Source organism: Camelina sativa, chromosome 9 (assembly GCF_030686135.1).
Source record: "Camelina sativa cultivar CO46 ecotype springtype chromosome 9, ASM3068613v1".
NCBI lineage: Eukaryota > Viridiplantae > Streptophyta > Magnoliopsida > Brassicales > Brassicaceae > Camelina > Camelina sativa.
This window is the reverse complement of record NC_141888.1, coordinates 36688500-36708884: the sequence shown is the minus strand read 5'-3', so window position 1 is coordinate 36708884 and position 20385 is coordinate 36688500. Positions and strand designations below refer to the sequence as shown.

The window sequence follows — 20385 nt, the reverse complement described above, 5'->3', positions numbered from 1 at the left end:
AAGAGAATACAAATCGGAAACGTCGTCATGTTACTTTTGTGGTTCTTTGTGAAGATGTGGAGATTGTCACATAGTGTTCATCGTATGGTAAAGAACAATGATGTTGATTTTTAAATAGTTTTTTTTTCTTTTCTTTTTTGTCATTGTCATCTATCTTCTGGCGAATCTTTCATTAACTAAAATGTTTCTGTACTACAAATTTTACATAGTATATTTTGGAGCCTATTCTCTAATAATTCGTCCAAAATTGTTATATACCATACATTTTTATTAGTATCAACTAGGACTCAGACTCCCGTCATATCGCGGGGGAAGTATTTTAGAAAAAATAATTAAATTTTTTTAAAAATATACATTATGAAATTATTTTAATGTAATAGAATAGTTTAAATACATAAACTGTTAATAAAAACACAATTATCAAAATGAAAACTTATAACAAAAAATATTATGTAGAATAGACGCAACTTTGCAAAACATATTGTTTAAAGTATTATAAATATAAGATACTTTTATGAAGAATTATGGTAAAGAGGTACAATTAAAAAAATCATTATGACAAAGTGATCCTTACTGAAAATATTGAACTAATGGTTATAATGAGTAATGTAATTTTCTATTAAATAACTATAATTAAAAATATATTAAATAATGAGTAAAACATTATCAATGGTAAATTAAAATTAAAATACACAACTCTTAAGAACAAAATAAAATAAATTTTAAATATTAAAATAGTTTTTAACAAAATGTTACGATAAATAGACGCAACTGTAAATTCTATATTAAGTTTTATTAAATTTCTATATTACTATAATCATTTCTAAAATTTTAGTGAGATGATAGAATAACATTGAATATTAGATATATAGAAAAAAAAGAAAAATAATATTCAAATTATTTAGATTTAACATAAAATGAAAAGTTTGTTTCAACAAACAATGATTTGTTAGTTTTTGATGAAGAGACAAATATATAGAGAGTTCAAAAGATATGACTATTTAAATAGACATACCTATTAGAACGAAAAGTTGTGATGAAAAAATATGAATAAAATATAGTGAAAAGACACAACTCTACAATAAACAAATACAACTGTTTGAGCTTTTTAAAAAGAATAAATAAAACAAATTTTTTTAACAAAAAAGTATTACAAAAAATCGCAACTGTTGTTCTTATTTATTCAGATTGTTATTATTATTTTTAAATATTAAAATATTAGTATCATATTTAGGGCTGCCATATTTTGTTATTACAAAAAGCGAGCAATAGCAAGAGCTGCTTCTGCTATTGCAACTACAACATCATCCATCGGTAAATTATTTAGCTACAAACCATTTAATCATTTTTTATATACAATTGTACCTGTTTACGACCTGACATTAATTATTGATGAAATACCTTTCAGAGAAAACTTCTCCGCAGAAATCATAGCGGAGAATTTAAGATAAATAGACACAATTGTAAATTCAATATTAAGTTGTATAAAATTTCTTTATTGCTATAATTATTTTGAAAATTTTAGTTAGATTATAGAATATATTCAATTATCTAGACTCAACATAAAATGAAAAATTTGTTTCAACGAACTTGTTAATTAGTGATGAAGAGACAAATATAAAGAGAGTTAAAAGAGCATGCTATTTAAACAGACACACCTATTAGAACAAAAGTTGTGATAAAAAAATATAAATAAAATATAGTGAAAAGACATAACTCTACAATGAACAGATACAATCGTTTGAATTATAAAAAAACAAAAAAAAACATTTTTTTACGAAAATGTACTACGAAAAATTGCAACTGTTGTGTCTGCACTTGATTATACCTACAAACTCATATAAACTGCTTTTAAATAGAAGGCATCTTTATTACCATATTCAAAAGTCAAATCCAAAAGCTCATTATATAATCCATCTAACTCTTGGAAAAAACTCTATGTATAAAATTAACTAAAAGTTGTAAATTAGATTCATCATTCCAAAAATCTTTTGTTAAGTCAAGAATTGGAGGAATCTCTTTACTTTTAAAAGAATGAATGCTAGAGAATAATTTAGACAGCTGTAAAAACTATTGAAAATTGAAATTTTATATTATTTGGTGTCATGGCAAAAAAATGAAAACAGTTCAAACAGACAAATATATATATATTTCAAAAGATACGAATATTAGAATAGACACAACTCTACAATGAACAGTTGCAACTTTACAAAAAAACCGTTACAATAAACAATCGCAACTTTGTGTAAAACACACAATTTAAATTTTTCGACAGATTTTTTTTGGAAAATTATCCAAAAAGTACAATTGAAAAACACAACTTTTGGTGGCATTTATTCGAGATAGATTCATCATTCCAAAAATCTTTTGTTAAATCAATAATTAGAGGAATTTCTTGATTTTTAAAAGAATGAATGCTAGAAAATAATTTAGAAAAATGAATAAACTGTTGAGATTGAAATTTTAGTTGATTTTGTGTCATGACAAAAAAAATGAAAATAGTTCAAAGAGACAAATATATATAAATTTCAAAAGATACGAATGTTCCAATCGACACAACTTTACAGTGAACAGTTGTAATTTTTTATAAATAACCGTTTTAATGATCTATCACGACTTTTCAGAAAATATCCAAAAGTTACGATTGAAAAAACACAATTGTTGGTCGCATTTATTCGGTTTGTTATTATTATATAGATTGACTGATTGAGTATCTCAAACCCTCCTGATGTGGAAGTCATAAACGTGATCCTAGGTATCTGTTTGACGATACTAAACGGCTAGAAATGCTACATCATAATCTCAAATCTGATGTTAATTAGACAATTCATCTTAGAGTTGGATTTTAGGTTTGAGATACATGGGAAAACTGATTTCAAGAAATTAATCAGAACACTCACCACTAGAGTGTAATTACTACTTATCCTGGTATCATAACACAGATTTTAAGCCTCACAATCTCTTGATGGATCAAATAAGGATCAACATAGTAGCAAGAGTTTCTCCTAATCTGTTCCAAACCTTGATGAGGCTGGACTTGATCTTTCTAACTGTAAGTCCAAAGTTTGTATAAAAAGCTTATATAATTTTAAGAGTATATATTCTCTATTATACATGATCCAATCACCTAGAAGTCTACGAACAATTATTGAATGAATATGGGACACGTATAACAAGATGAGTATGGAGGTTTAGGCCACAAGCCACATAAAGAATGTGGGCCAAACAGTGAGTGAAACCGAAGCTAAAGAGTAAGTCCAGAGCATCATCACTGAGCATTCACTCTCCCCTGTTCCAAATAACTGAGTAATTGTACCTGCAAAGTAAGTGCAACTATAATGATGCATGTATCTTATCTGGAAGAAAGCAACTGTATTTAAAGAGTTGGTTTACAGCAATGAAACCTAGATTCATGGCTGGTGGGACAGCATACTGAAGAAGGAGAACGAACTGGTACAAGGGCTCTTTGGTGATTAAATCCAACTTATATGCTCCTCTTACGATTAGAACACCGCAAATAGGCAGCAAAACGTAACGCGCAACCAAGACGCCGATAATGCTGGACATTTTCATTCCTGAACTCCTCATACCTTTGAGTAGGTTTCCTCCAATAATCAAGGTAATAGCAGGAATGGCCCCATCTCTTCATCCAAAAGAAACAATACACTAAGAGATGATTTTTCCTAAGAGATGAATCACTGTTGAGTATCGAGTCTTAAAACTACAATTACCCCACTAGAGTTACTGAGTCTTGAAGCACCCGGAGAGGAGCTTCTGTGCCGATTACTACCTTTCTTATAGGAGTAATGATCCCAATCACAAGCGCGATCATCTGACAACAGAAGAAGAAAAGTTAGGAAGATTACACTAGTGTGAGTGACATCTATATATAATGCTTTAAGAAAAGAGTCTTGAAACACAAACCGCAGCAATAGTTGACGGAGCAAATATTGTCTGAAGGTTGACTTTCTCTGACAGTGAAACCAATCTTCGCTTGACTTTTTCCCACCTCCCAACCTGTCACAAAAACACACACACTCACTACCAAAAAAGATGATTCCCACATTGATGATTATTCAAAGTTATTATTGAGTGAAGATGGAAACCTTATGGTTGTCTTCTTCTTCTTCTTCGGTAGAAGAAATGAGTGGGACTTTGCAGCTGTCGTAGTTCGATTCAACAGAGTCATGTGGGATTTCAACAGGTGAGTTGGATAGCACACGCATAAGATTGTACACGTAAGTCCATATGTAAACAGCTCCTATCTAAAAAACATTTACCAAGTACAGTGTCATGATAATACACACTGATGATAAAACAATCTTGAAGAAAGAGAGAGAGAGAGAGAGAGAGACAGAGAAACTTACAGCCATAGAGAGAGAAACATAACCCAGTCCATATTTCTGACAACTCTCAGGATCTCCAAAGGGACCTCCTTTTTCTTTACAAACAGCTGGGACAATGATAAGTGGCAGATTTCCCAAATTCCCTGTTTTTTTTTTGGGTTTCACATTACTCATCATCAGCAACACATCTTGAAATCAGACAAATTCATCACATGCTAAGTGTTTTTTTTTGTTTTGTTTACCAGCAGCAGAACAACCAACAATGAGACCACGAAGATGCTGAGGTGGCTTAGTAATGACAACAACAAGCCAACCCAAGAAGGAACCAATCATGAACGTGAACAGAACATTAACCGGCATAAACCACCTACAGCAACAAAACCATCATTTTTCCATTATAAGTAACCAAAAAAAAAAAAAATCCCATGACAGACTTACATTTTCACCAAGCTCTCGTAAGTAACACTATCAGCTAAACGGCTTCCGATAAGTGTAGGACTAAACACATAGAAGACAATCTATATACATACATAACAAAAAAAAAAATGGAAATTAAAAATCAGAATTGTATAGACTTTTTTTTTTGATAAGAAAAAACTTGAAATAACTGACGTTGTTCAAGTGTTTACGAGCATCTTGACCGAGAAGATTGACACCATCGAGAGCCAAATAGAATCCGACAGAAGTAATCAAAAGAATCTCCACAACTGGTTTAAGTGAAGTGATGAACAGATCCAATATCTTCATCATCTTTTTTTTTTTTTTTATTATTCTTCCAAAGCTAAGCTATACACAATCTGAAAACATTAAAAAATATATATATTTCAAGAAACCAACGACTAAAACAGAGCAATTCGGAGAAACCGAAGAGAAACTAAACAGTTACCGTTGTTGTAGAGGAAGAGAGAGAGACGGAGGTTATCCGACGGTGACAGTGAGAATAACGCCGCCGTAGAATAAGAATCCAGAACAATCGGAACTCTCTTTCTCTCTATATGAAAGAGACGAGTATATAATAATACTATTTAAAATTCTTGTCTATCCCAAAATAAACGATTTAATACCATAAAAACGAACAAATTTCTTATCCTTTTATTATTATTTAAAAGGTAAGTAAATTATTTTTATTATTCTATATGGGTCTTAGTGGGATGAGAATTTCATATTTTCTTTCTACGGAATTTTATTTACACAATTGATTAATATCATGGTACTGTATTGTATTGTATTGTATGTAGTAGAACCAACTTGGTGTCCGTCCGCATGATCCGGGTCAGACTTTTACATCTTTTTTTCTTTTTCTTTGATTAGTTTTTAAGAGAGTTCCGTAAGGAACAAATCAACGTTACGTTATCACAGATTTCTTGGCTTAGATCCTTTCTGAATTCCACAAATTTGACAACTAGCTTGATTTATATGTAAGTATATTTGTAACATGCAGACGTTCGTGTATGTATTTTCTGGATCTTATAGAAAATACCAAATAAAAAAATATCCATACTTTTTGAAATACTCTCAATCGGGTCAGTCAGTCAATCACTGTGTTTATTTTTAATTAATTAATTATTAGTTAAATAAAAGCGGGTCTTTGTTTTGTTTCGTAAATTGTCGTTTATACATTTTTCATGGTACATGAGGCTTTTATCTTCGTCGTCATAGCTTTCGTCAGAGCGACAACGATACTTAAGTTACGTACCCATGTTTTATATATATATATATGTGGTTCTTTCCTTGCCCAAGATGTGGACTTATCGCAAAAGTGTTCATCGAATTCGAATCGAATGGTTTAGACTTTAGACCAAAAGAACAATAATGCTTTTGTTTTTTTGCTTTGTCATCTATATATATATACTGCCGAACTGTTTTCATAAATATGTTTCAATCATATATTTTTATTTTGTAAGATTCAGCATGCATTTTTAACCCAATGTTGAACGGTCGTTTAGGTTTAGGTAGGTGTTTGTCGATACTAAAGAGTTTGAATGGAGGAGGCGGACTGGTGCGGTCTGCTGGTACAGGTCTCTGTTACCATTCAAAAAGATAATTATAAGTTTGTTGCCGATCTTAAAGTGAGATCTAGACCTTTAAAAACAAAAAAAAAATCAAGTGAAATCAAGGTGAGATTATCTGGAAGCAAGTTGACACGATATGAAGAGTAAGTTTAATTACATTATAAAATCAAAAAGAGCATATTCATACATATTATACTCTCTCTAATGAGCATATTCATAGGAGTATATATATCATGTTCTTATTATCATATATATATCTTAGTATGTTCTCATTATCATATATCTTCAGTATTTTTAAAATAAATTAAGAAAAATATACAAATTTTATTTCTACCTGTTCTTAGCATTATTTCTCTCATTATTAAGTTCAAATAATATGGATAGAATGAGACTTATAAGTAGTTTTTTTTTTTAAGTATCAATTATAAGCATTTAATTCATAACATTTTGAAGGTTTTGACAGAATTTACATGTACTTGTGTATAACCATAAAATATATATATATGCTGGCCGGGACCTAAATAAGTCGTTGCGTTGCGTACCAGTGAATTGAATGTTAAGGATAACGAGAAAAATATGCTGTGTACAAGCACAACCACAAAATTCAAAATTCAATGCAAGAAATAAATGTTAGCTGCTTTCGAAACAGTCGAATATAAAATGTCCTATTGAATTTATAATAATCATATCCTACTAACAAAAATGTAAGTTGCTTTCATGGTTACTTACTTGTAATATACCGACCAAAAGAAAGATTAACTTAAAAAGTTCTAATTAATAGTAGTTCGGATGATTCTGTATGAATAAATTCAACACTTTAATAACACTTCTATATAAAAACAGTACTGCAGTGGCCTTGGTGCAGTGGCCAAAGGTAAGTCCTTAATGCACAAGGCACCATCACACCCGGGATCGAGTCCCGGCTCTTACGAATGTAGGAATTTGGCTAATGGGCCGGCCAGTTGTGGCCCATAATGCAGAAATGTTGAAAAAAAAAAAAAAACAGTACTGCATAGTCTGCATTTATTATATCAAAGAAAAACCATAATTTTAATATAATGATCGTAGTAGACAATTCTATATATGTCCATCTCTTAGCAGGTTGGTAAAAAATTGCAATACCAACATTTGTTATGAACGCTGACCTTATCAAGTAGTATGCGTAACTTGTCGTAATAGCGAGTTACAATAGAATAAAAACCATGTGACTTGATTAATCCTATAAGCTATTTTCAGGAAAAGCAATACCTTTAAACACAAGAGCCTCGTGAAGATGTAGTTTTTGAAGGTATGTGTTAAGTCTTTAAACAACACCAAAAGATACCTCTCGATTCGAAACGGTCTACTCATTTCAATACACGAGACAGATATTCAGAAATTCTGATTTGTACTAGTATTGGAGATGTAGGGCATCAGAAAAGGCTGGCTAATTCATGAATCATGAAGTGGTCTTTTCTTTTGGATTCACATCAATTCAATTAAGTTTTCAATTATTTGACACTTTGATAAGTAAGTACTAGTGAAAACTATATCGCCAGCATAGTGGTAAAGCAAACCACGTAAATTTAAGGTTTATGCTAATCGAATCAAGATACATAAGTTGTCTTCTTTTTGTTTTTGTTGTACTTAGATTTTTTTTTCTTTTCATAACAGACCTTATGTTATTAAGCCCATATTCCAAAGTAATGGGCTTAATCATTTACATGGGCCGTGAAGGTTCAATTTCCTGAGATATCATTCCTAATAAAGATACCTTGTAAATATATATTTCCTTTAATTAATTAACCATTTATGCCAATAAAATCATTTATTTTTGTTTTTGATGATTTGATTCTGTTTAATCTTTTTTTTTTTTTTTTTTTTTTTTTTTTTTTTTTTTTTATGTTTTAAACCAATCCGTATAATTTGATCTGCGCCTTTCTCTCCGTTAGATTTTTGATAATTCTGGCTCCTTTTACTCCGCCGGCGATTTTCAATTTCTCCGGCTACTAACTAACCCTAACCTTACACTCCACCGTCACCGGCGTCGTCTTCGTTGCGGAACCGGTAAACTTTTCAATTGGATTTTATTGCACTCTTACCACTGCTTTCGATTCCTTTTTGTTTCCGTCAGTTTGAATCATAGCGGATCAGTGAGAGAGTTATGCTCTCCGATTCTCGATTACATGCTTATTGCATTCTCTCGGGAATTAATCGATATTGCTTTCCTTGAATTGTTTATGAATTTGTGGATTGATCGTATTCCTAAGGATTTTGAATTCGTCGTTCTTGTTTATGATTCTATATTTTAGAGAAAGAAGCTTTTTGATGGCGGACACGGAAATGCAAGAGCAAGATGTGCCGTCTGGTGCTGATGTTGATGCTACTCCTGTTGATACCAAAGCCGTAGAGGTGGAGGAGCGTTTAGAACAAGAGAAAGACCAAAACTCTATTGAAAAACCTAAGTCCCCTGTTCCTGAGGATACGACTCTTACTTTAGAAAGTGATGTTCATTTATCTGATGCTCCCCTTACTAATCAAACTGAGGCTAATGAGGAAGTAGGTGGTCAGGACATTGTTGATGGCAAGAATGGTGATGTTGATGTTGATCAGTCTGGAAAGAAGATTACGGATGAAGGCGGACAAGAGGAGACAAAACTCGGGGAATCAACTTCTCTCAAGGGGGAACCGTCGAGCCCTCATGTTGCTGGTGAAAGTGTTAAGAAGTGGAAGACATGGTTGCTAAGTGATTCTGAGGTAATGAGAGCAAACATTTGAGACAATTGACCTGCTTGCATCTGCATTAACCGTTGAATATCATTCTTTTGTTATCTAAGAGAAAAGAGATTTGTGGTCAGCAGTGGCTGTTTCATTACAAGTTCACGTTTTTCTACAGGCCAGGGTTGTTGATGAAGCAGGGACACCAGCGGATCAAGAGGCGTTTATTAAAGAAGTGGAGGCCTTCCACAAGGAGAATCTCCTGGAATTTAAAGCCCCTAAGTTTTATGGTCAGCCCTTAAATTGTCTCAAGTAAGTTGCTTTAATTTCTTGGGAAATTTCATATTTCTGGTTATTTTCTTGTTTGACATTTGCATGTTTACTTTGCAATGTAGGCTATGGAGGGCCGTCATCAAGTTAGGTGGCTACGATGTGGTAATTATCTACTTTCGTAACTTTAAGATTTATGTTTACTAAGATCTTCTCCCTCCTCTCCCCATTTAGTAGGTTAAAAATCTTCTACATTATTACATACGAGTCATGAACTATAACTATAGTAAGCTAGAAATTTTGGTTGTTAGCTAATGAATGAAAAGATGATTTTAAGACCAAGGAATGGTTTCCAGGAAGAATTAAAGTCAATGCAGTTATCTGTTAATTGTGTTACGTCTGTGTTTTTGGAACTCAATTTGCTTAGTGTCATCTGCTTTGTTTGAGAAATTTATAAATTTAGCTCTAATTGTGTGAAACTATTCAAAATTCCTGAGACTTTCATTTTCTTACACAGGTTACCACATCTAAGCTATGGCGGCAAGTTGGAGAATCCTTCCATCCTCCGAAGTATGACTGGTTTTGTTCTCAAACTCCTCAACCAATTCCGTCTCTTGTATGACATTAACTTCCCCACTTTTTTTGTTTCATTATCATTCAGAACATGCACTACAGTCTCCTGGACATTCCGCATTTTCTATGAAAAGGTGAATTTCGTTTCTTATAAGTACTTGTTTAGTTCATTTCATACATGTTCAGTCCAAACAATCTCCTTGTGCTCCTTTTTCAGGAATGTGTCTGAGACTAGCTAGCCTTTTAACAGTTTACTGGTTGATTTTTATCTTATCAAGATGTAGAAACTTCATTATTTGTATTCTTACTTTCCAATTGCAGGCACTTTTGGAGTATGAGAAGCATTTAAGGCAAAATGGTGAGCTTAACCTTCCTGGTTCAGCATTTCTTCCGTCTGCAAGCCTTGAAAAGGAGGTAAGAATTCCTATGAATTTGTGAATTTTTATGCTTGTGGGTAGGTGGGTAGGTGAACACTTTGAGAGGAGGTCGATTTAAAGATAGGTAAAAATGCTGTTTAAATTAGTTGAAGTGAAAGCTCTGCAGTTCTTTTTTAGAATGATTAGATGCAAAGGGGAGTTTTGGGCATGCGTAATATCAGTTAAGCATGTTGAGTACAACTCTCTGTAATCGGATTGAATTAAGCTGTACCGTTTTTGTGTCAAATGGGAAGCATAAGAACTATTATGTATACACCACCCAGATAATTACCAATTAAAAGCTCCCAGAAAGGCAGAAACAGAAATTTTACATACCTCCCCTTTCTCTCATTGATATAAGGGCACATTATGTAGGCAACTAGCCATCAAGGTTCAGGGTCAGGTAGAGCACGAAGAGATGCTGCAGCTCGTGCTATGCAAGGTTGGCATTCTCAGCGCCTTCTTGGATCTGGAGAGGTTACTGAGCCTATTGTTAAGGTTTCTAGTTCGACCTTACCACGCTCCATGGTTCACCAATCACCATGCACAACTTACTCTTAAACATGATGCTGTTTGTACGTTTTCTTTTCAGGATAAAGGCTTGAGTTCAACCCCAAAGCAAAAGAACCTCAAAAACATTGGTATTATTCCTAAGGAGTGGCTATTGTTCTCCATGGTCTACAAAATGATTACCTAACGCCACCGTGTTTAATTGTTCTTGTCAGGTTTGCAGAAACAAAAAACACCTACTGGCGCGGATGTTGTTTTTACACATGAATCAGACAGACAGTTACGAAAGCTAACCATCTCCTGTGTTTTTTGTCTCTCTTATGCAAGATTTCTTTACCATGTGCAATTACAGATAGTCTTATTAATTGTGAAAAGCCTGTTTTATCGTCAAATGTGTGGTCTTTGGTGGATCACAAGCACTGTTTTGTGTGTGGTAGTTGTAAGAACTACCATTCCAGATATAGCGTAGGCGTCTAAATGAATACGGAGAACTTTGTTACCTGTATCGTTTCCTTTCTTATATCTAATCAAAGCAATATATTAATAGTATGGTTTTGGCTTGATAGGTCAACTGCCGAGGTTATAGATATTGGACCCCCAGCAGACTGGGTGAAGATAAATGTCAGAGAAACTGTGAGTACCTCTGCCGCTTCCCCTCTCACGTAATGTATAACAATAGTCAAAATCAAGACTGCCTGAAAATGCACTCTGGCTCTTTGTTTTGAATCTGAAATCTTACCGAATTTGTTTTGTTACCTTTATTTACAGAAAGACTGCTTTGAGATATTTGCCCTGGTACCTGGACTTCTTCGTGAAGAGGTGAGATTTTGTCCTTGGAATTCAATCTCTTAATCTTCTTTGATCAGCGTTTCATCACTGGCTCTTTTTCTTTAATGCAAAGAGTCTCGCCGAGGTTGTTAGGTACCAAAGCAGTTTATATATGCTGTTTACTACGAGATAGATGTGAGTAGTAGATTAGTTTGGGAGGATTTAAGTAGACATAGATTTGTTTGGGAGGTTTTAAGTAGACAGATACTGGATTCTAATCTCGAATAACACCATTTTTGTTAGCTATGATGAACATGCTGATGATCTTTGTACACGGAATTTAGTTACTCAACAAAAGTTGCTTTCTTCTTTCAGGTCCGCGTTCAATCAGATCCTGCAGGGCGGCTAGTTATAGCAGGCCAACCTGAGCAGCTGGACAATCCTTGGGGAATAACACCCTTCAAAAAGGTTAGCATCTTACATAGTCCAAACAGAGCCATGTTTACTAAATGAAGGATCGTCTCCATTTGATTTTTGGTTTTGGTTTTGGTAAGGTTGTGAACTTTCCAGCAAGAATAGATCCGCTGCACACGTCAGCGGTTGTGAGCCTGCACGGTCGACTGTTTGTGCGAGTCCCATATGAGCAATGACCAGTCTCATCTCTCTCGAGAGCCCGTTCTTTAGTTGTTTCTTTGGTGAATTCGACGACCAGTTCGGTTCTTATAGGAATTCGTTTGTATCAGTACTAAAGACATTAGCAAACGTGATAGTTTGACTGTAGCTTGAATTCTGAATATCTCGTAAAGTAGGGAAACGAACGTTGGTGTTCCATTGATGTTAGTAGGAAAGCTGCTCCCTGATACTTAGGATGGTTATGATTTTCAGATTATTTGTTGCTTTTATAGGATATGCTGATGATCATACATATATTTCCCGAAAAAAAAATTGAAGTTTTGATTTTTTTCCTCTTCTTATTTCAGTTTTAGTTTTTACGTAAAGAAAAACTTGCAACTTTGTAAGATTTTAAGATTTTGCTTCGATCATCATCATCCGATCATCTCTATCGTAGAGTACTGAAGTATAGTGGGCTGGAAGTTTTGGGCTTGAGTTTAATGGCTGAAAATCACAAAATGTTACGGAGTTACCGTCCCTCATCTCATAAGCACGAGTTATATGTTAAAATATGATATTTACTATCTATATATACGTTTACCATAGTGAAATTCAGGCCCGGCTAAAGCCCGAGAAGCTGGTGCTTTAAGCATCACGAAAATATACAAGTTTTAAGGACATCAACTTTCAAAAGTGTGCTGTGGTATAGTGGTTAACACCTGTTTGGAAGTCTTAATAGTTCGAAGCACACTGAATCTACGCTGGCCCTGGTGAAATTGTTATAGAAGAATTCAAACCATGATCCTTCGATATCTAAGAACAACATTTTCTGTTAGATTTCCCTCGAAAACAAAACCTATATATGATTATATGAATCCAGTCATAATTAATTGATTTAATTCATATTAGGCATACATTTACATCAACGTTTACTTATCAGCGTACTAGAAAACACAGAATGAAGAAGCTAAGATACATCTTCACCCAATTGTTTGCTCACTTGCATGTAAGGCACATGACATGAGCACATGGAAATCCTCAAAAGATAAAGTCTTTAATGCATGTATCTAAAAGTCCCAAAGTACATTACCCTTTATTCTCTTTACATAGTTTAGACCCTAAAAAGTCTTAATGTATAATGAATCTTTCATAAAAATAAAACCACCTCTCATTCTCATCTTATAACAAGTAAACCTGAAATATCTCAAATTCTTATATATAAAAAGTTGTCACCCGTTTTCCCTTAGCAGCTCATTGGAGATCTATTTCACCTCAAAATTATTTTGGACATGCATTGGTCATGTACAAGCTTTTCCTTTAACTTGATTTTTTAATATAAATTATATGTTTTCAAATTATCCATACATATCTTCCCTAGGGACTTGATGCATTCCTCATTTTCACACATTTTTGTTTTGGTACTCAACACCCACTTGGCTATATATGTTGATGTAGAGCTTCCTAATCTTTTAAAGGGAAACTGATGAAACTTTGAGCCAAATGTTTTTCATGTCTTGGTTTTGGCTGGACATGTACTGTTCTCGTGTTTACGCCTTAAATCGGTCATTGTAACCGTCGAAAATCATGTTTACATTATTGTAACGGGCGAATATATTCTTCTTCTAAGAATCGACAAAACTATAGTATGTCGTTTTCGTCGTAACCGCTATTCTTAAAACAGATTCATATAATTCTAAAATGTTATTTATTTTTTTGTAAATGTCTAGAACGTTATTTTCGTGATTCGTTGATAGAATCAAAGAAAGATTCGTATCGATCTCATCGAAGAACAAAGAAATCACTTGGTTAAAACATATATCAGCAAATCAGATTCCATGAATAAACATGATATTCAATCTTGAGGGTTTCCAAATCATAAAATCTTTGAGGATTTCATGTAAGGTATAATATATAATTGAATGAAAAAGGAACCAGATGTTTGATTTGTTGGTTCATATACATAGTAACATAGATTAAGTGTTTAACTTTTCATACCTACCCCAAACAGGGATTATACACATACCATCTCACATACTGAATCACTCTATTGTTACAAACTACGAATGAAGGTAACCAAGTGACATAATGAAATTGGCTTCTAAAAACATTATTTATTGTGAAGTCAAGCATAAAACAAATTAATATATAGGGTACAGCACGAAACCCTAGTGATTAAAATAAGAAGAGAAAATGCAGATGGAGATGTATAAACCTGAAGACGAATTCAAATATTTCAAATATGATCAACCATATTAAAACCAAACGAACCTCAAATAATCGAGAAGAAGTTGTTACCATAGAATGATTTTTTTTTTTGTTTTTTAATTATGAAAAATGAAATTTGGTTACAGCTATGTTACGGACATAATTTTCAATTCTAAAAAGGTGGTCTTGGAGCGGCTGAGGCTCCCCAACCAAGCACATGAGGATCACCGGCAAACTGATCATAACCACTCATGTTACCTCTTAACTGTCCTTGACCAGCTCCAGACGGTGGTGAAGATGCCGACGTGGCCTGCGGTGGACCACCACCTCCGGCTCCACTACCTCCCTCTCCAACTTCTCCTCCTCCGCCTTCTCCTCCTTCATCCTCAAGCGGAAGCCGTTCGAAAGTTGCATTAGAGAACGATGAAGCCATAAGTACCACTGGACCCGAAGCCACAAGCGGAGACACCGCGAGTCCTCCGACCACCTGACCTTGTGTGCCGGCAAGAAAGACAGAAAGACCACCGGATCCCGGGGGCGCAGGTGGTGGCAACACCGTACCAGTGATGGAAAGCACCTCAAACCTTCCATGTAAAGAAACAACACCTCCGGCTCCACCATTAGTCGCATGAGCCGTTGCCGGCTGACGGATGCTGACGTTAGCTACCGTGCCGTTACCACTGAGAATGGAGACACCTTTCCCTCTCCGGCGAGCGTAAGTGTTAACGCACTCAATTATGTCGGCTCCAGATGAGATTTCAAGAACATGAGATCTAAGCACGTTGGGGCTATCTCTTGTCACTATCACCGGTGGCTTCGGCTTGTTCTTAGATCCCGGAGGACGCCCACGTGGACGCTTCCCAGGAGTTGAACTCGAGGTAACCGGGTCGGAACCCGGATCCTTGTTGGAGTCAGATTCATCATCTGATTGTTGTTGCTGAGGCTCAGGTTGAGGTTGAGGTTGAGGCAGAGGGTGGAGATGAGGCTGAGGTTGAAGTTGGCGATGAAGGTCAGGTCTGAAGAGGTTGTGAAAGTATCCACCGTCCATGGCCGGCGCATCTACTGGGTCTTGTTCTTGTTCTTGTGGCTCATATATAAAGATATTGTGAGGGTGTGGGGATAGGATTCATATAAGAGAAGCTTTGAGATCCATTGGAGAAGTCAAATTTCAGGGTGTAAGGAGCCAATAGCTTGAGTTGATCGGTTACACAAGCCGACAAAAAACAGAGCAAAGAGACACAAATCAAAAAAGGTTATACTTGTGTGTGTTAAACCCTAACTCGCTTTAGGGCAAAGAGAGAAGAGATTCCTTCACCCCAAGACGGTGTCGTATCAAGTGATGTGTACAGAAGAAGTTAGAGAAGCTTCAAATTAATTCATGTGCTGAGACTGAGAGTGAGTTGTGTGAGTACTCTGCAATGCTTTTCTTGAACGATGAAAGAAAGAAAAAGAAAGAAAAAAATTAAATTCGATAGACACACCGAAACTTTAGATAAAATTCATTCCTTTCACATTTTTATATAAATAAATATATCTAAAACCACGCATATATAGTGGTATATTAATATATTTATGTACGCATAATTGTATATTAATAATTTACTTGAAATAAGATATTTATATACACAAGGTTTCGAGTTTTCTTTTCTGGATATACATTCGTTTCCTTTTCTTTTTTTTTTGGCTTATATATAGCTTCAAACTGGAGAAAATAAATGAAAGCTGCTTATGCCTTAAAGCTTTTTAAAAAAGGAAATTAAGAAAAAGTGTTCTAATATAAAAGCCAAAGATAAATAGATAATGTGAATAGAGAGGATTGAAGAAACATGCTGATAACTAATTGTTCGGAAACTATAATATAAAACCAAACATAAGGACTAAATATAAAGGGGATTTTATGTAATAATTTTTGTTTTTAAAATATATTGTATATATCAATTTTTCTTTTCTTTTTTTGGCATAATGATGTAATAAATGACAAAACAATGTAAAATGGAAGCGAAACTAAAATGTTAGCCATGAATCCAATTGCGTTGAAGCGTGTGCATGTAACGCCTTGTATTATCAATTTCATCATCTTCTGAAACTTATCTATTTTTCTTCAAAAAAAGAAAAAATTAATGTTAAAATTGTACATCAGAAATTTGAGTGAACTAACACTAGCTAGTATATAGAAGAGTTACATTTATTATCGATTAATGTTTATATTGTGCATCGGAAATTTGAAGGAACTAACATAGAAGAAAATAGTATAGTACTTGTTCTTTTGTTAAGGAATGAAAATTTATTTTGACCTCTTCTCAATATTTTTGATAGAAAGTGTAATCTAACTCTCTCGTTCTCAAATATATTGCAAAGATGACAACACCACTTGCATTAACAGATTTAAGCTATTAGAAAACTATTGCTAATCATATTTGCTTTCAACGTTTCAGAATACTTATAATTGTTTAACCCTCCACTCTCTATTCTATTATAGAACAACATTTGCTCCAACTTTACTTTATATTTTACTTTAAAATAAAGAAAGTAATAGGATTATTCTATATATAGTGCAATTCTGTTTTTACCTCTACTTTTTTCCACTAACTCTATTTTAAAGTTGAAAATAGAGTAATATATTAAAAAAAACCAATGCTCTAATTTAGAGAAAAAATAGATTTATGTATTAGAGATGGTATTAGTTAATTAATTAATTGCATTTTTTTTTTCTTAATTTGCACGCATATTCCCTTTTCTATGCTAGGCACTAGCCTACTACTCGATCTTGGTGGTTCCAAGCTATATATTAAAGAAATTGAAATTCTTACGAAAGTTCCCCACTTGTTTAATGGGTAATGTTATTAATCCACTTTTACTGTACTATAAGGGGGACGGGGCGGACATAACTAAGAATAATTTATGATTAGTTGATAAGAACGAATAATTAACTGTATAAAAATTGTACTCCCTCCATTTCATAACTAAGAAATTTTTTTTGTTTCATAATATAGGATTCCTATATTTTCAAGTTTCTATGCAACTTTTAGATTAGTTTAATATTTTATGTTATGCAGTATAGTTTCTGATTGGTTGAACTTGATAAAAGTAAAGACTTCTTAATCTGCGTGTTTTAGTTAAAACATCCAATATTTTGAAACGGAGGGAGTATTTTACAGCAAACTCAAAATAATTGTCTAATGTTTGCATTTCTCTGCGTAGCGTACACTAAAATTATATTCGATGATCGAAGCACGTTGATTATTATTACTTTACAGTTTACACAGAAAGATTCATAAGTGGAAGCTATAGAATATACTAATAATTAACGAACAATCAATAGGTACTGAAATGATCTTAGTAGATGATAACATAGAGCTTTAAATATACACCTCGAACCTCGTTCCGCAACCTAAAGTCGCAAAAAAAAATTTTGACGAGGACAGGTGAGAAATTGAACTATTGAGACTTGTTAAGATTTAACAAAGAAAGTCTAATTCAGTAATTTGTACATCAAGGAGAGTAAAGTATTTGAGCAAACTCTTAAGGTATTATTTATTTGTTGTTGTGTATATATATCGGTACTTGTAGATATGAAAATGTGGATCTTGGGTCGAAAAAGAGAAGTTGTAAAGATGTGTGATTAGTATTTTGATGTTAGCACTGCACCTTTGAAAGCAGTCTCTTTAACGTGGATGCATGTGCCTCACGCAACCAAGTAGTCTCGATCAGAGCCGTTCAGATTTACATGACCGGCGCAATCGGACGACTCATGACGTGGCGATGTAATCGCCACAGTCTGCTTGATGCCTTGATCCACACGTGCACGGAGCAAAAGTCACGTGCGGTCAAAATGTCAGAGCAGAAGCTGAGCTGTTGTGTACCACGTCGAAGCGGTCGGAAGCATCGGTACTTGGTCCACGTGTAGGTTTCCCCCAATCTATCCTACCACAATACCACATACACATACACATACACACAGGTATTAAATACCTCGAGTTACGTTTCTCTAATATTGAAAAATAATTATCAAATTTCTCATATTCAACCCTTGATGATCAATTACATTTTTCATGTTTTTTTTTAAAAAAAAGATACACATGTAAAGATCGTATTTGCGAGGGAGTTGAGTTCTTTGTAATCGGGATCAGTTTTAAAATATACTATTTTTAGAATAGTTATAATTTATATTGTAAGTTCGAATATGGTTGACTACATGCTTATAACATGTAAATGAAATATATTTTAAAGTTAATATAATATATTTTAAAGTTACACTTGAAAATGATTGACTACATGCTTATAACATGATACACGACATCAGCAAATTTTATTATAATAATAAAAAATGCGATGTTAGTTTGAAATTTATGAGAGTTGAGAATCGAGACCATAATTAACTAGAGTGGTCGAAACTCCTAAACTGCGAAAAACCAGTTCGATACTATTATAATTGCTAAAATTGTTGACATTCGGAATTTTTAAATATAAGGTAGTCGTATGCATGATCTACTATCATGATATGTACATCATGGACTACAGCACTGTGACAAAAAATCATCTATAATATATTGTAATCAATATGGTGAGACCAAACATGTGACCTTTGAATGGACCGAATATATAATCGTTGGAATGGACCTCAAGTTGCATAATACATTGCATGTGTTAGTATAGTAGTAACTAGTAAAGTCCTAGGAATTCACACCCATACAATATTGAATTCGTTTCCATCCTTACTCTACATGCGGCAAATAACGATTAATTATATATTGAACTGAGAACATCTCAGGGCCCATACATACATACTTTCGAGTTTCGACGTCGGTCCATGTATTGTTATTTCTTATTACGAGTTCTGCCAAGTAATAGTGATATGTATACCAAAAAACAAAGAAAAAAAGTTTTATCAATAGGGATGAATCAAAAACGTGGGAGTCTATGAATATTAACTTAGCAGCAAATGCATACAAAATTTTTATACTTTAAAATAATCAAAAGCAGAATGTAATTTGTTTCCAACAATCCTGTGGAGAGACTAATAATGTAATAAGTTATGACAAATCATTTTAAACTGTTGACAAACGAGGCTGCTCATCATAATCATTGACTATTATGTATAACTTTGAAAAGAAAAAAAAGTTAGTAAAAAAAACGATGATTACGGGACAACATATTTAAGAAATTATTTTTTCTCAATTTGAGAAATCTAGCTTTGGCGACTTGTTATCTGCCACTAAACCCAGTAACCCCATCCACCAATTATCATGTCTTTTTCATTATTATTTTATCAGCTTTAATGCCGAAAAAGATGACAAAACCAAAACTAAAGCTCTTTCCAATTTTAGTGCCTTTTCCAAATGTGTTATGAGCCTATCTTTTTCATTTTTTTTATCAACCATTGTGATTTGAACAACCATCATGAACGATAAATAAACAAAAAAATAAATCAATAAAAACATGTTAAATGACTTTAGTGCAGTGGTTAATGGTAAGTACTTAATGCATAAAGTATCATCACACTAGGGATCAAGTCTCGTTTCCTACGAATGTAGAGATTTGGCTAATGAGTCCCAATAATTTACACACGCCATTTTTTTATGTTAAGTTTATACGCGTTATTGTAAAGAATTAACCTCAAATGCCAATGATAACAAAAGGAAAAATTGATTCTGTTATAAAGTGAACCAATGTGTTATGTAAGTTGAAGAGAGTAGAGTTTAAATATTTTCAATGCAATTTTTTTTTTTAATGCAATTTCAAATGGTCAATACACGCAGCTCTACTATAAATTCTGAAGTTAGTATGTGTTTCGGTCAGAATCACCAGGTATTGAATTAGATAAGGATGACATTTTTGAACTTATACATAGAGAAAAACAATAGGCGCAGATTACCAAAATGGCTCGAGAAGATAACGCCAACAAATCTACCAAACTCACTTTGTGGGTTATGCTCGAGGATTTGGGTCAAAGCAGAGAGACCCACGCCACATGGG

The 20385-nt window shown here is 33.7% G+C and overlaps 3 protein-coding genes across 4 annotated transcripts; 1 reads left to right on the top strand and 2 right to left on the bottom strand.

The window, feature by feature from the left end:
- Positions 1-3064: 3064 nt before the first annotated feature.
- Positions 3065-5732, bottom strand: LOC104713317 (protein PIN-LIKES 3). The gene is made up of 10 exons (XM_010430414.3): positions 5233-5732; positions 4959-5143; positions 4785-4864; positions 4589-4713; positions 4368-4489; positions 4107-4265; positions 3925-4017; positions 3732-3832; positions 3405-3643; positions 3065-3316 (listed from the first exon to the last, which is right to left on the bottom strand). Exons 2-10 carry the CDS (start codon positions 5094-5096, stop codon positions 3192-3194), a joined length of 1182 nt encoding a protein of 393 aa, XP_010428716.1. The 5' UTR covers positions 5097-5143; positions 5233-5732; the 3' UTR covers positions 3065-3191.
- A 2466-nt stretch (positions 5733-8198) lies between these two features.
- LOC104713316 (AT-rich interactive domain-containing protein 5) lies at positions 8199-12551 on the top strand. Of its 2 annotated transcripts, none has more exons than XR_015566795.1 (14): positions 8199-8404; positions 8650-9094; positions 9234-9367; positions 9451-9490; positions 9843-9895; positions 9987-10032; positions 10220-10312; positions 10676-10812; positions 10907-10955; positions 11040-11103; positions 11391-11457; positions 11593-11643; positions 11968-12060; positions 12147-12551. XR_015566795.1 is itself a non-coding variant. In XM_010430413.3 (14 exons), the coding sequence occupies exons 2-14, from the start codon at positions 8666-8668 to the stop codon at positions 12240-12242; spliced, it is 1338 nt and encodes a 445-aa protein (XP_010428715.1). In that variant the 5' UTR covers positions 8199-8404; positions 8650-8665; the 3' UTR covers positions 12243-12551. The 2 variants fall into 2 exon arrangements, 1 of the variants encoding a protein (XP_010428715.1); XM_010430413.3 differs by having other exon boundaries at positions 10690-10812.
- A 1927-nt stretch (positions 12552-14478) lies between these two features.
- On the bottom strand, positions 14479-16052 carry LOC104713315 (AT-hook motif nuclear-localized protein 29). The gene has a single exon (XM_010430411.3). The coding sequence runs from the start codon at positions 15455-15457 to the stop codon at positions 14582-14584; it is 876 nt and encodes a 291-aa protein (XP_010428713.1). The 5' UTR covers positions 15458-16052; the 3' UTR covers positions 14479-14581.
- Positions 16053-20385: the final 4333 nt, after the last annotated feature.